Source organism: Magnusiomyces paraingens (assembly GCF_902498895.1).
Source record: "Magnusiomyces paraingens strain CBS 517.90 genome assembly, contig: contig1, whole genome shotgun sequence".
Classification (NCBI taxonomy): domain Eukaryota; kingdom Fungi; phylum Ascomycota; class Dipodascomycetes; order Dipodascales; family Dipodascaceae; genus Magnusiomyces; species Magnusiomyces paraingens.
This window is the reverse complement of record NW_022474067.1, coordinates 2,934,118-2,949,628: the sequence shown is the minus strand read 5'-3', so window position 1 is coordinate 2,949,628 and position 15,511 is coordinate 2,934,118. Positions and strand designations below refer to the sequence as shown.

Here is a 15,511-nt window from a genome sequence, read left to right as displayed (position 1 = left end):
AGTACAAAGCAATAACAAGTTTGAAAATTGGTTGAAACTAGTTATTTAAGAACTATTTTAGCAATGTTATCACTTTTAGTTTTTATTGATATACCATTTTTTAAGCGAAATACCGCCTATATGTAACATTCATCTGAAACAACTATTAAACATTTCGATTCGTAACAATAGCACGATGAAATTATTAATATATTGAATTTTTTTTTTACCTTTTGTGAACATGTGCCAATTTTTTGAGTGTTGCGTGCCAATTAGCTGAAATAGATACCAGAATTAGTTTCGAGGTGCTTAGAACCGTCAAAGAAAAGTTTAATACGTATTTTTAAGCTGATATTCTGTTTTAATTGTTTATATGTTACATTGGGTTATGGTTTGAACTGCAATTGATGCTTCTGATGCTTCTGATGCTTCTGATGCTTCTGATAGCTATTGTGTCCTGTAATACAATCTTTTTTTATTAATTAATAATATTATTATTATTAAGAATAATACCAGTGCTGATAGAATTACAAAAAATAAATAAATGACATTAAATAAGCTACCATTAGTTTATTTCCCTAAAAAATACACTTATGTACGCTTTTAAAACACAAAAAGTCGCCTTTTTTAAAACATGACTCAATAGAAATGACTTTTGCAATAACGATGAATAACATCATTAGGACTAAAAATTTAATTGCTTCTAAAATAAACAATTCCTTGAGCTTAGTCGCTTTGATACAGTCGTCTTTAGGTCATTTTAATGGATTTCTAACCAAAGCCTTAAGTTTTATCAAATAGAATTTAGATTTAATTTGAAAATAATGATGATACAACATGTATCATTTTTTACAAGTAAAGTTAAGGCAAAAAAAAAGGAATTATCATTTATTTTTCACATAACCTATCTGCGCAATACCTAAATTTGAAATGTGTCGGATGCTTATATTCGTTAAAAAAAATTCAAAGTCCGCTAAATCTGAAATACTGCTTGAATAAAATACCATTAGTGACTTGGTTTGTTGATAATAGGGTATTTTCCTCTTGATGAACTGCTTAAGTCATGATATTAAAAAAAAAACTGCTTTCATGGAATACTTTTACGACTAATTTTTTTCATACATGTAGTAATTCTAACCCTGATTGACTTTATTTTTTAAACTTTCTTCACAACTGTTAAACTTGTTAGTAAACCCTAATGCAATAATCCAGGCCCATTATGATCATCAGTTAATAAATAAAATAAACAGCTAAAGAAATCGGTGATAAAATTAATTACCTAAGTATGTGTTCCTCTTTTTTTTTTATTTGGCAATACCAACCCAATCACTATTTTTCGATACATATTATGTATTTCTGGCTGAAAACATTATTCAATACTTCGTCAGAATCAAAAAAAAAAAAAAAAAAAAAAAACGATAATAAATAATATATATTATTTCAAAAAAGAAAAGAATTTTAACTTCCAGAATTGTTTAAGTTTGAAACAAACATCAGAATTAACTTTTTTTTTCATTCACTTATTTTTGCACCAAATATATATATATATATATATATATATATATATGAACTATTTGTTTATTCGATGGTTTTTTGGAATTAGGTCATTGCCATTAATTATAGATTCATTCTAACTAAGACTTTAAGTAGTTGCAAATCCTTAATGAGGAATCATTTCTTTGGCCTAATGACTGGATTAGGAGCATTATAATTTGTTTGAACTAGTGATTCATTGTTATTGTTAAAAAATTCAGGTAATCATTTAAAAAGTACCTTTACAGTGCTAAGCTCAATACCCGAGTAAGATTTTTTTGCGTTCATGTCGTAAAACCCAACAAATCGACGTTTTTGAAAAAAAATTAAAGATTCAAAAGTAAGCACTATTTACGTATACTACCCATCTGATTTAATATGTGCTGAAACATTAAAAATATATATCTTACTTGGGGATTTCCCATAAATAAAAAAGACAGATAAGATATTTAGTCAATATAAATATAAATATAAATATAAATACAAATATAAATATAAATATAAATATAAATACAAATATAAATATAAATATAAATATAAATACAAATATAAATACATATTTAAAAGATATATATAAAGTCTTAGTAAACTGCTTTCAGAAATCATTTGGTTATGAATAGTACAAAAAATAAAACCTAGTTTTGATCAAAATATCTTTTAAAAAAACTTAAATCCTAAATAAACAGACTTGTAACTTTTTGTATTTTTATTTCATCTAAAATATTATTTTAAAATATCCATACAATGTCCGTTTGTCACAAAAGCTATGGTGTTGCTGTGAAAGGTTATTATTTTTTTATCAATATGAAAGGCCAAATGTGTTGACAACTTTTTATAAATATGAGTAGATTCCTTATTTTTTTCTTTTTTAAACCCTTTTCGCCATTGATTACAAGCACCAAAAATACGGATGATTTAAAAATAAGCTTTAACATAAGGTAAAAAAAATCCTTTAAGAACTTTTTTCCTTTTTCTTCTTTGGATTTTTTTTTCTATTCATTTGCGTTGTTCATTTGGAAATTTATGGTTTATATTAGAAACAAAATCAGCTGTAAACATTTTTTCTTTAAAATCCTAACTCAAATTTTTTTTTCATTCATTTTTTGCATTACCTTCATTACGATTTTAAATATATAAAAGGATGGATTCAACTAATAACCAAGTTTTAAAAAAGTTGAAATTCCCAAATACCCCCCTCCTTAAAAAAACAAAAAAAAGTAACCAAATAACTGATTACATTAATGACCCTGCTTTCAACCCTTTTAGCAGTATTTTATACCATTCTGGCTTAATAATTTATCAATTATTTTTTCAAAACCTTACTTTGATAAGTATAAATTTTTGATAATATTGTTTTATAGCGCTGGACAGGATTTAAATAAAACCCAAATTCCTCAAGAGATCATTAAAACAAAACAGGAGTTTTTTTTTATCTTCTAAACCTTCATATTTATCACAACTGTTAAAAACTTTTCAGCCTCATTTTAACTTAAAAAAAAACTTGTTTTCATAATAGAAAATCAAAATCCTAAAAAAAATTTGCATTAAAAGAATTTCCCTTCCCTTCATTTTTTATTTTTTATTTTTATTTTTCGAAATTTTTTAAAGAAGATTTTTTCTAAACTCAACTAATTATTGTTTTTTTTAGATATATTTTTTTTTAATTATTCCTCTGATTTGAACCCAGTGACTTTTTTTCCTTATATCCGATAAACTGCCCTTAATAACTATTTAAAAATCAGAAGACAGGTCATATTTATTTCAAAATTTCTTTATTTTAAATATTTTACTAGCTACAGTGCTACCAACATTCAACAATATGGCTGACTTTGTCATTTGGATATGATATCTTTAGCCTATCCAATAGCAAAAAACATGGTACTGCCCTCTCAACAGCATCCATTTTCACCACCAAACCAACAAGATTTTCAACAGGCCCTTCCTGGCTCACAGTCTTCGATACGAAATACAATGTCAAATGATGTGTTCTCCTCTTCCTCAACGGAATTCTCAGGTCAATCAAATGTACAGCATAAACAAGATGTGGTTCAACGAATACAAGGCGAGCCTCAACAAAATCAACAGCAGATGAAACAAGAAGGGTCATTTATTTCTCAAGGACAGCAAAATTTGCATCCAAACTTGCCTTCAGCGCTGCAGATTCTTCCTCAACCGCCATTGCAACAGCCTTGGCAGTCATCCCTACAACCGCCTATGCAGCCACCTTTACAACCGCAACCACAATTTCAAATTCCACCATCTCAAAATACTTCTCTGTCCCACTCCCAACCTCAGTCCCATCCTCAGTCTCAGTTGCAATCTCAATCCCAATCTCAAGCTGAAGTACAAATATCAACACCAGTTCAAGCCCCAATACAAACCCAGCCATACTCACAACTTACACCCAGTTCTCAGCAACAAAATCAAAGTCAAAGTCAAAGTCAAAATCATACGATTCCCCAGCCTCATCTACAGCAACAGATTCAACCTCAACCACAGTTTCAATTACAACAAGCAATGCCTCCACAACCCTATATCTCAAATCACCCTGGACCAGCATTTCCTTTTCAACAAAATGCGTATTATCATTTTCACGCTGCTCCACCGCCACCACACATGCCATACGAATTTTCTGCAGCGCCACATTATATGGGGTTTTCACATCAAGCTCATGCACCTTCAGCTATTTCTTTAAACGCAGCAGCCCAATTTCCATCTATGCTAGGAACAATACAACCCTCTGAAGATGCAGTAGGGCAAATACCCCCAGCTGGTGGAATAAAACCACGTGTAACAACCTCACTCTGGGAAGATGAAGGAACACTATGCTTCCAGGTAGAAGTGAAAGGGATTTGTGTTGCAAGAAGAGAAGATAATAATATGATTAATGGAACAAAGCTTTTGAATGTTGCCGGCATGACAAGAGGTAGAAGAGATGGAATTTTAAAAAGTGAAAAAATAAGACATGTTGTTAAAATCGGAACAATGTATTTAAAAGGAGTATGGATTCCTTATGAAAGAGCTTTGGAATTTTCTACACGTGAACGAATAGTTGATATTTTATACCCGTTATTTGTTGCTGATATTAAAACTTTTATTTATCATCCAACTAATTTGACACGAACAGTTCAAGTTTTAGCTGCTGCTGAACGCAAAAAGCAAATAGATCAATTTCGAATCCAACAACAACAAGCAGCAGCAATGTCTGCAGCGTCTAATGCTCATCACCAGAATTCTCAAAATCAAATGCATCCCCAAGTTCAGCAATCCCATTTGCTTCCAGCACTGTCCTCAAACCCTCAATTATCTCAGGTTGCCGAAAATTCACATACCAACCCTACTGATCAATCGTCCAGGCAAATGGGTCCTATCGAAATGAAACATATGGCTCAGCAGCATCCTCAACAGTCACCAATGTGGATACCAATTCATGGAAACTATTATGCAAATCCACAGACCAATGTTTTACCATCTATTTCATATGCTGTGCCTTCAGGAACTACTCAACAGCATTCCGTTCACGTAGATGCAACCGCAGTTACCTCTAGACCAATTCCACAGTCTTATATGTATGCCACAACAAGTCAGAACTCTGAGCAACCTCATGTTTATCAATCACAGCCACCCCAAATAGTATTGGCTGATAACACAAATTCAAATAACAATGGTGTAGCATCATCAAAGGTTCAAAATCTAGCTAATGATTCATCTTCTCAAACAGGAACTGGCACAGTTCCAGTGCCTCCCATTGATTCGGCAATTATCCATCAGCAAAATATTCTGTCTCAAAACACTGTACAACCTCCAATGCATTCAGCATTGCCTCCTAGCACTTCCAGCCCCTTGAATTCACGAAACGCTACAATTCCACATACTTTGCCAGCACTTCCACAATAAAACAATTTTTTTTATAGAATTTAACAAGCTTCCCAATGTGAAGTTTTCTGTCATATAAATTTATCTATGCGCATTTCTCTCTCGTTTTCTTTTTTTTTTCTTTTTTTTTCTTTTTTTTTTCAATTTTTATTAATCATCATTCGTTCGTTAATGTTGCATTATTTATCAATAAATTTCATTGTATAGAAAACTTATGTTAATATTTATTTATTTATTAAAAATTACATTTATTCATCTTCTTCCTTTTCCAAGTCAGGAGAACCAATAGCCCAAACATCCATCTCATCTTCAATTCTGTCAGAGTATACAGCACTGTAATCACCACCAGCTTGGATACGATCGACTTCAGCCAATGCAAGTTTTTGACCAACACGCTTTGTAAATTCTGAAAGAGATCTTGGGATAGCACCAGACAAAACATTATCATCCACCGCATGCTTATACCATTTGTCAAATGTAGGAATTGAAGGGGCAACACCCTCCTTACCAGCAGTTAATAAAAGATCATCAGTAAGCTTGAGAACTTGAATAAAAGCCTTTTCGGCAGCAAGCTTGACAGGAATAGTACTTTCACGCACACAACCAAAAATAGCTGGAACCAAAACATCCAGGCTCTTTTCTTGACAAAACAGAGAGTATTTGTGTCTAGCAACAGTGCGGATTACAACAAATGATAATCTTCTAGCTTCACCTGTCCGTGATGGAGATTTTACCGTAACAGTGGAAAGCGCCTGAACAAACTGAGAAATAACTTCCGGACTGTAATCAAAGTTTAGTTTCACAATATCTTTGTCTTCCTCGTCTTGTTCAGATTTTGGATCAGGAGAGTAAGTATCAAGCAAATATTTTCCAGCGGCACGTACTAAATTCTCCGAAATTTCAGAATCTGTACAATCCATGTTGTTAATGATGTAATGAGCAATTTCAGTACTAACACCAGCTTCGCTGATTTTTAAACCAGCAACCCTTAGTAATGCGTTAAGAGTCAATACCGCAAATTTTTGATCGGGATTTTGGATGATTTTTGTGGTAATGAGTTTGCTAAGTTCTTCGTTGTCCATTGCATTTGCAATACCGCCCATAAGCTTGGCAAGACTTTTTCTTTTTAAAAAATCAGCAATCTCAAGTTGCTCATCCACAAAGGTAAGAATTAAGGCCTTGGAAGAAGCATTAATGAGTTTACCAGCATTCAACATAATTTCAGAAAGTGCTTGAAGCATCGAGACAAGAACTGCTTCATCCTCAGTGTTGCGAGCACCAGAAATCAACTCAGTGATAAGGGGATCAATTCTTGTTTGAAGTTTAATCAATGTACTAAGAGCCTTTCCTGCACGAGAACGAAGGGTTTCATTGTGGGGATCAGCAAGAGCCTTAGCAAATGTTCTCTGCAATTGAGGTAAGAATGGTTTCAAAAATGCGGGGATCTTGAGAAGGAGTATGTTAAGGGTATACAAAATTGCAGCCTTGATAGAAGAAGAAAAGCGTTCACCAACAATACGAATAAGAGGACCAGTGATTTGAGTAACAAATGGCTTGAGATTAGCTGCACTCGTCTTTTCAACAATGTCAGCAATACCCAGAGCTGCAACTTCTCTGTTTTCGTTGCTTCCATACATGAGACCCTGTAAAAATATTGGCAGAACACAACTTGGACCTTTTGGTAAAGCAAAACCAGCAAGTTCCTGGCCTGCGATTCCTGTAGTTTTAAGTGCCTGTCTAGCAGGTTTAACAAGCTCTTCCAGTGAATCTTTAGTTTGAGCTTTAACAAGGCTGTTAAGGCAAGTCCATGAAGCTTTGACAACCTTCTCATCTGAATCTTCCAAAGAATAAATACAAAGTTGAACCCAGTCTTCTGTGTATTGAGAGCAGTCCAAAGATGTCTCTGTGAAAAATGATGCCATGTGGTTGAAGGAAATCTCACGACGTGGTGATTCCACATGACGACCCAGAGTGAGCATATGGTGCATAAGAGTATGGGTGCCATCATCAAAATTAATTGACAAGATGACAGAATCCAAAGATGAAGAAAAGACGCTCTTCGATTCCTCATCCTTTGCATCGATAATAGCATCAACCAAAGCATCAATAATTTGTTCCAACCGTCTTATCAAAGCATGACCGGCCACAGCAGCCAAAGCACCAAGAGAACGAGCGTTAGAAACAGTCATAGGTGGAGTCAACAAAGTGGGCATTATAATAGGGAAAACGACAGAGCCCTTTGTAGAAATAATCTTGCGCAAAGCAGCAAGTGCGTTCTCGGCCGAATCTTCAGATTGAAGCATTTTAATAAGGTCGGGCAAGATTTTGTCAAGAATTTGGTTTCCAATAGCACTCTGAAGAGAATCAAATGCTTTAGCAGCAGCAGATCTAACTTTTTCATCAGAATCACCAAGACCAATACGGATAATGTTAATGAACAAAGTTTGTTGAGCTTCCAAATCATCAACCTGGGTAGAACCAATAAGTTCGGTAATGGCAATGCAAATACCCTGTCGGGCATCAGCATCATTAGTCGTCATTCCTTCACTAAGAGTTGGCAGAAGTCTAGAAAGCGAAGTACCACCAACACGGCGCACAAGCTCGCCAAGTGCTTGTGCAGCAATAGTTCTTTGGTCTTCGTTGGTGCTGGCCAAACGACGAATAATCATCTGGGTAAGAGTAGGCAAAATTTCCTTAACCATTCTAGGTGTGTTGAAAACAAGACTCTTCCAAACCTCCACAGCAGCACCACGAACCTGAGGCCAAGTATCAGTACGGCACATAAAAATAGCAGAAAAGATACGATCACGGCGTTCAACACCAAGAACATCAACAATACTCTTGCTAACATCACCAAAAATGATTTTATCTTCTTCGCTAAGCTCAGTCTTTCCACTAACACCAGTAAGCTGGAACAAAAGGTCACCAGTAAGCTCGACGGAAGAGGTTCTAATTCTATAACTGTAATCAGAAAGACCACGTTCAAGCTCGGGAAGAAGCAAATCAATTGCTCTGGTGGCGTAGTTCTTAACAAGAAGTCTACCTGCCTTAAGAGAAGTTTCACGAACAGCCTCAACATCATCAGCAAGACCAGCCAAAATAGGAGGAATAATTTGAGTCAAGTATGGACTGAAAGAAGCACCAAATGATGCAGGAAGATAAATCATCAATGGCATAAAACCTTCTCTGACATGGGCCTGAGAGCTGGTAGTATTTTTGAGGATAATAGGCATAAGCTCCTCCAGCTTGCGGATGCCCAAACCGTATGTAATTTCAGCAAGACCTTGTGCAGAACCAAGACGATCACCAACCTTATCCTTAGATTTAAGAGTAGCCATAAGTCTTCCAATGAGATCAGGGAATTGATCTTCGCCAAGTTTCTCAACCAGAGCACCAATAGCTCTACTGGCAGTAGAACGAGTAGCAGGAACAGGATCAACCATAGAAACCTCAAGTTCAGAAACAATACTTGAAAGATAAGGAATAAGATCCTTAGAGTCAGTAAGAATAGACATATTACCAACAATTTGAGCAGCCTTGCGCTTAATGTTGGCAGATCTATCTTTCAAACCTCTGTGCAAAATGTGAATGACGAGAGCCAAAGAAGGTGCATCAATATAGTGGACAAACTGGGTCTTAAGGAGGCCATCGAGAGCCTTTTCAGTATGTTGAGTAGGATCACTAATAGCCTGAATAAGAACAGGAACCAAAGATTGAATCTCAGGATTTTTAATGACCTCACCAAATCTTTGTAAACTTTGGTTAGCAGAAGTTCTAACCTCACGATGGGAATCGTTCAACACGCCCACAAGTTCTGGAATGATAGTGGAAAGAGATGTTGAAAGCTGTCTAGGGTCAAGGTAAGCCATGATACCAAGCAACTCGACAGCACCCTTTTTAGCTCTCCAAGCAGTAGAATCGAGAGTTTCCAAAGCCATTGGAATCAACTTCTTGATACCGTAACCAGTAGAGTGCTTCATAATTTGGCGGGCAGCATAAGAAGTTGCTTCACGAACCTCTGGAGAACTATCACCCAAACTGGCAAGAATCAAAGGAATAATTTCAAGTGCATAAGGTTCGAAATAAGGGCCCAAGCTTTGAGAGAGACATTCAAAAACAAACTGAGCACCTTGACGCTTCTTGGGGTCACGACGATCTTCTACTGCATCAACTAAAATACGAGTTAAATCGTAGTCTGACATGGCAGAAATACCAGCACCTTTGACAAGACCGGAAATACCATATGCAGCACCACGTCTGCCAGCATATTTAGAATCGGAGAAAAGTTTTTCTTCAAGTTTTTGAAAATAATCAGAAAGTTTGGATTCAAAAAGCTTGACTAGAGGTGCAAGACAATCTGAAACTGCGTACTGAACAAACTCATTAGGAGTGTCAAGAGTGCTGAGAAGTCTGTCAATAATGTTAGTGACACGGGGATCGGAAGGCTTAAGATGACAAGCAAGATCACCATAAAGAATAACAACACTTTCACGAATACGATCATGAACTTCCGATTTCTTAACTTCCTTAGTAAGGTATGCTTCAAAAATTGGAATAAGTGACTCAACAATGTTTAAGCCGTGTTGCTGGATAATAGCCTTTCCAGCTAATTGAAGTTCGGATCTAACTTCAGCATTCTTATCACCCAAAGCCTCGGTGTCAATCAAAAATGAGAAAAACTTCTCAATAAGCTCATTAGATAGGAAAGGTGCAAGCTCTTTGAAAGTAAGAGCAATGCCGCTTCTCACCTCCCAAGTGTCAGTAGGACCGCCATTGTTGACAGCCATACCGTACTTATCCTTAACAGGAATAGGAGGCTGGGTTCTTTCAATAAAGAGCTCAGTGAGGTTCTCATACAAAGTATCAAGAATATCGGGATATGGTTCAACAGCGGCAGTAATTGCCTTAGAAGTAGCAATACGCAAAAACGATTGATTTGATTCAAGGAATGGAACCAATTTGAAAGCAGAAGTTTCATCGATAGCAAGTTCATTATCGTTCCAAATAGAGTCAGCTATCGCAGAAAGATTTTCAGAGTCAAAACGTTCTATCCAAATTTCGTTGGAGTAATCCACGTGAGAGATATCAAGCTCATTATCAATGATTTCAAGAACAATAGAACGAATAGCAAGATCGGAAGAAATAGTAGCCTTGATCAACAAGTTGAGCTCTTCATCAGTAAAAGTTGCACCAATACTTTGAACAATTCTAACCAAAGAATCTTTAATAGACTTGACCTTGGAAGGGTGAGTGCTTAACAACGATAACAGAGTGTTGAGAAGATGCTTTCTGGGAGTTATTTCTTGTTTAAACTCTTCAGCATGAGCAGTAAGAATGTCAAGCGACAAAATAGCTTGTTCTTCAATCTCTTCATCAACAGTAGTACCAATGCCTCCTCGACCTTCAAGAGTCTTCAAAATAAGAGGAAGAAGGTAAATAAGAGAAATAGAGTCCAAAGGCCGTTTTTCACTTTGGAACTGAATCTTATACAAAAGACCGGTAGAAAAGTCCTTCAAAGTATCCTTTTCCAAAAGAGCGGTTGAATCAATATCATAGACGCTGAGAGCTCGGAGAATAGCAACGCCAGCAATATCGCGGTGGGAACCAATGCGATCAGTCACGTTACGAGAAAGTTCAATAAAGACACGGGAAGGTTCACCATTAAAAATAGAAAGAATAGGACCAGTGCTAAACAGATTCTCAAGGGACTTTATCGATTCCGGAAACCAAGTTTCAATTCCATTGTAAGCAGTTGTCGATAAAATAGAAAGCTTTGAAATCAAAGACAAAGACCTATGAACGTTAGCATAAATCTTTTTTAACTCAGAGCGAATTTCGCTCTCTTTCTTAAGCTGCTCATTGACAATGATTTGTTGCTCTTTGGTAAACTTGGGTTTAGTACCCCTCTTAGCTTCAATCTCTTTCTTAAGTGACTCTTCCCACTTCTTAGTCTCATAGTCCTTTGAATTTTTGTTTTCAGCATAGACCTTTGAAGTTTCAAATGGATTCTTGGCAAGAGTACCCTCAGGTGTGTTCCAGACAGCCAGCTTTTCTTCATCAAACTCAGGGAACTGAGAAGTGTTAAGTCCAGAAACAATTGACTCAGTAAGCTTGGGAGTGATGAGAGAGTTGTTAATAAAAGAAAGAGTAGCAGCAGCAGAAACTGCAGCATCAAGCATGACATCATCGTTATGATTTGCCGCATCATCAGAAACGGCAAAAATATTCTGAAGCATAACCTCGCCATGAGTTTCAACAACCTTGCCAGGATCGATGTTGGACTCTAAGCAAAGAGAAACCCATCCACCTTTAATATTGGACTTTGGATGGTGAGCAATAACAAACAATGAAACGAGATCATTTTCAAGAACAGACACATCAACTTCATTTTGTGGTAAAAACAAAGCAGTCAAGATGTGATTGAATGTGGCACTTCGAGGAATATGAGTCAAGTTATCATCATCAATAGGCTTAGAATCTTCCGGCAGAGAAATAATTTTGTAAATGTTATCAATAAATAACTTGCCAATAAATGACTGATAGGTTGCATATAAATCTTTAATGAAAGAAAGTGCGAGTTGAGAAGTGGAAGGGGAAACAGGTGTAACCATATAGTATATCCAAGCTAAAGCCCAGTCATTTGAAATAGCAGCATCGTTGAGAGCAACAACCTCCTTGGCACTAGCGCTCAAAGAGCGAATGGCCCATTCAACCTCACTTGGCTCTGTAAGCTTTGTAAAAACACGGTAAGATGTAATAAAAGATGCCTTTTCACTTTTTAAAGAAGAGGAAATAATTTTGGCATTATCAAAAGGTACCACAATCTTCTCATCAATTTGATGTAACTTAGCAATAAGAGAAACAACGGCATGACCAATAGTGACAACCTTGTTTTGAACTGCCAAAGAAGCATTATTGTTGATATCCTTCCAAGCATCTGTCAAAGATTTGCTGATACCTGAAATGAATTTTTCGAGTTCGGCAGAGCAGTTAGTAAGATCTAAAATTTGCTTTACCAGATTTTCAATCCAGACTTTCTTGAGATTAGCTTTCTTTTCAGAAACACCCTTTAAAGTGGTGTCAAGAACAGATTTCTCCAAAACAGCATTGCTTTGTAAATCAAAAAACAAATGCTTAAAAAATGCGTCCGATAATGAAGATAGAGATGCTTCGTTGACATCTTTTCCTAAAGTAGTGAGAAGATTATTGTAAATTGCCTTAGAGCCACCGATGTAAGGAGTAACAGAGGAAAGTGCCAGACCATAAAAAACTCGTTGCTCCGGATTTGTAATTTTATTTGTTTTGAGAGGTGTAACAATTGAACTGATAACCTTATCGAGCTTCTCAGAGGGCTGGGCCAACTGCAAAAGAGACTTGAGATTGTCACAGGAGTAAACACGAACTTGAGGTTTAGAAGAGCCAAAAGAAGATAAAATAGGGGCAAGAAGGCATGAGTTCAAGGAATCAGAGGTATCGACAAGTGGAGAAAGTTTAGAAAAGAGAGAAATAGAAATAGTTGAAAGTGTGTTTTCGGAGGCTCGTAAAATTGCTTTAGAAATTGCAGGTGCAAGTACTTTGTCAAAATCGGATTGGGTGATAAAGTCAACAAAGAATGGAGAAAATGAGTCAACAAGATGCCTTGTCAATGGAACTTTTGTTCCGAGGACACTTTGAATATAAATTTTGAAAAATTCATCCTTTTTTGCCTCTACCTTGGCCTGCACAGAGGGGTTTGCGGATAAAAGATCAATCGACGCACCCGCAAGAGCAGAAATGATCAAAAAGCGGGGGATATATTCGATAGTATTTTTGGGTTTGGAAATAAGAGTTTCAATGTAAAAGTCGGCGAATTCTAATGATTTTTCATTTTGACGGCCAAGAGATTTCGCAATAGCAGTGCGGGTTTTCCTTAAAGAAGATACGTATTGTCTTTGGTGTTTTTCAATTTCAGCAAAAGTAACGATCTGATATAAAATTTCACCTTGAGAAATAATTAAAGTCTTTACAGCTTCCTTGTTTGAATCGAAAGTGGCTGATTTATCAAGAATAAATGAGTTGACCCACTCCAATATTGTGAAGTTACTGCCAATGGCCTTAGTTTGAGAAATAGTAACTGTGATCAACTTAGCCAAAGTATTTAAAACAGCTGACCCATAGGTGCCATTGATATGGGAAATTATAGCTTTTTGAGCAGCTAGTCGTGAATGGTTGTCGTTGTAGTGTGCATATTTTGAAAAAATTGCGGTTACAATTTCAGTCGAATCATTTTGTTTTAGACCTATAGTATAGTTAGAAACAGTTGATGATTTAGGAACTCCATTAAACACATACCTTCTTTGTTTGCAAGATTTGCAAGTTTTTCAATGAAAGCAGCCCGGATAAAAGGCGATGTTTTCAAAAGCTGGAAAGGAGCTTCGGCACTCAAGGTACCCCAACTTTCTGTGGGCCGCTCTGCCATAAGTAATTTCTGATCTAATACAATGAGGGTTAGTTTTCTCTGTTTGATTTTTTCAAATCCATCAAAAAAACCAATTTTTTTGTAATTTCAGAAACTCACATTTAATAACTTATGTTTAAAATGAAGTTTTCCAAAGAAAATGAAAGACTGAGTTCTAATAACAGCATATAGAACCGGACATGAATTGAGTTGAATAAGCACAGTTTGCAAGAGGCAAAGAAAATTTCTTGGAGTATTGGTTCTCAGACGACCAAATATTGTGGGTTAGGGTGGTTGAGATGGTTACCAAGCAACTATGACACACTATGCGTCAACTTGAATGTTCAGTGAAAAATTTTTAAAGTTACCCGGCTGAAAAATATTTTATATATAAGTCACTCAAATTTTCATTCTTCTCTTCTTCTTTTTTTTTTCCTCACAACTAAACAATCGATGATGATGGGTATTTGTTAACCGTTTATTCTCACACTGCTTACTTGTATTCCTCGGAATCCAAGTTTGATGTGAGTGGGTTGTGTGGAGAATAGCCGCCTCTCACCACCTTTTGGCTATTTTTTAATACCTGAGATTGCTCAAAGTTGCAATTTAATATTTTTGATTTGGGAGATTGCTGTCATTTCTGTTGTAGTATTGATCAACTATATAGTTCATATTTTAATAAATTTTTATTTCTAAATATCATCATGTCTTGTAGGACTTTTTTCAAGTGATCCATAGATTAAGTCAATGGTTGAGATAAGTCTTACTTTAATCAGCAATTGTTAAAAAAAATTGCACTTACCCGGACTTACATACTAAGCCAAAAATCTAAAATAGTGTACCTTATTGTTTTTGTTTTGTTTTGTTTTTGTTTACATTTTTCGTTTCCTTTCAAACTTTTCCTTCTTATTTTTTTTTTTTTGCTCTTTACTTTGTTTACTAAACTACCAACGTTTCGGGATTTTATCTTGAGAGCCTCAGTTATTAACTTAATTCAATTAAACAGCTTGTAATTTAAAAGGATTCGTCCAACTCTTTTTGTTTCCAGCTCATCAACAACTTTTATTTTCAACAATGTCTGAACAACCCAAGGAACCAAAGCCTGAAACTGAACACATCAACATCAAGGTCACTGACTCCAGTACAGACGTCTTTTTTAAGATTAAGAAGACAACGCAGCTTAAGAAAGTCATGGACGCATTCTGCAAGCGAACGGGCAAGGATCACTCTGCTCTCAGATTCTTGTATGATGGCGAACGTATCAGAGATACTGATACACCTGCTTCTCTTGACATTGGCGACAATGACGTGATTGAAGCTCACACAGAACAAATTGGAGGTGCTTTGATTTACTAAATCTGTAATTAAAAGCAGCTTTTATTTTTTTTTAATTTCTCCACGATAATACAAAAGGATGGATCTGAGCAAACCGATTGTTCCAAGTTGAAGGCAAATCTAACCTGCACTTATTTGTACATTTCTGTTTTTCGAACTAGCGACTCCTAACTTAATGATGAATGAATGTTAAATTTTTTAAATAAAATACTTTAGTTTTTTTTTTTTCTTTTTTTTTGTTTGAAATAAATCTGCTTTTCTTTATAAATTCCAGGAAATTTGTTATTTTAACCGCCTTTATCATAATTATATATATTTATGTTATTCTAAACAATGTTAGTTATAAAAGAT

General features: G+C 35.6%; 3 protein-coding genes across 3 annotated transcripts; 2 read left to right on the top strand and 1 right to left on the bottom strand.

Moving 5' to 3' along the window:
* Positions 1-3,387: 3,387 nt before the first annotated feature.
* Positions 3,388-5,409, top strand: SAPINGB_P000866 (uncharacterized protein; the record flags this gene model as incomplete). The annotated part of the gene is made up of 1 exon (XM_031995589.1): positions 3,388-5,409. The coding sequence occupies one exon, from the start codon at positions 3,388-3,390 to the stop codon at positions 5,407-5,409; it is 2,022 nt and encodes a 673-aa protein (XP_031851480.1).
* Positions 5,410-5,636: 227 nt separating this feature from the next.
* Positions 5,637-13,846, bottom strand: SAPINGB_P000865 (uncharacterized protein; the record flags this gene model as incomplete). The annotated part of the gene is made up of 2 exons (XM_031995588.1): positions 5,637-13,666; positions 13,720-13,846. The coding sequence occupies 2 exons, from the start codon at positions 13,844-13,846 to the stop codon at positions 5,637-5,639; spliced, it is 8,157 nt and encodes a 2,718-aa protein (XP_031851479.1).
* Positions 13,847-14,899: 1,053 nt separating this feature from the next.
* On the top strand, positions 14,900-15,181 carry SAPINGB_P000864 (uncharacterized protein; the record flags this gene model as incomplete). The annotated part of the gene is made up of 1 exon (XM_031995587.1): positions 14,900-15,181. One exon carries the CDS (start codon positions 14,900-14,902, stop codon positions 15,179-15,181), a length of 282 nt encoding a protein of 93 aa, XP_031851478.1.
* Positions 15,182-15,511: the final 330 nt, after the last annotated feature.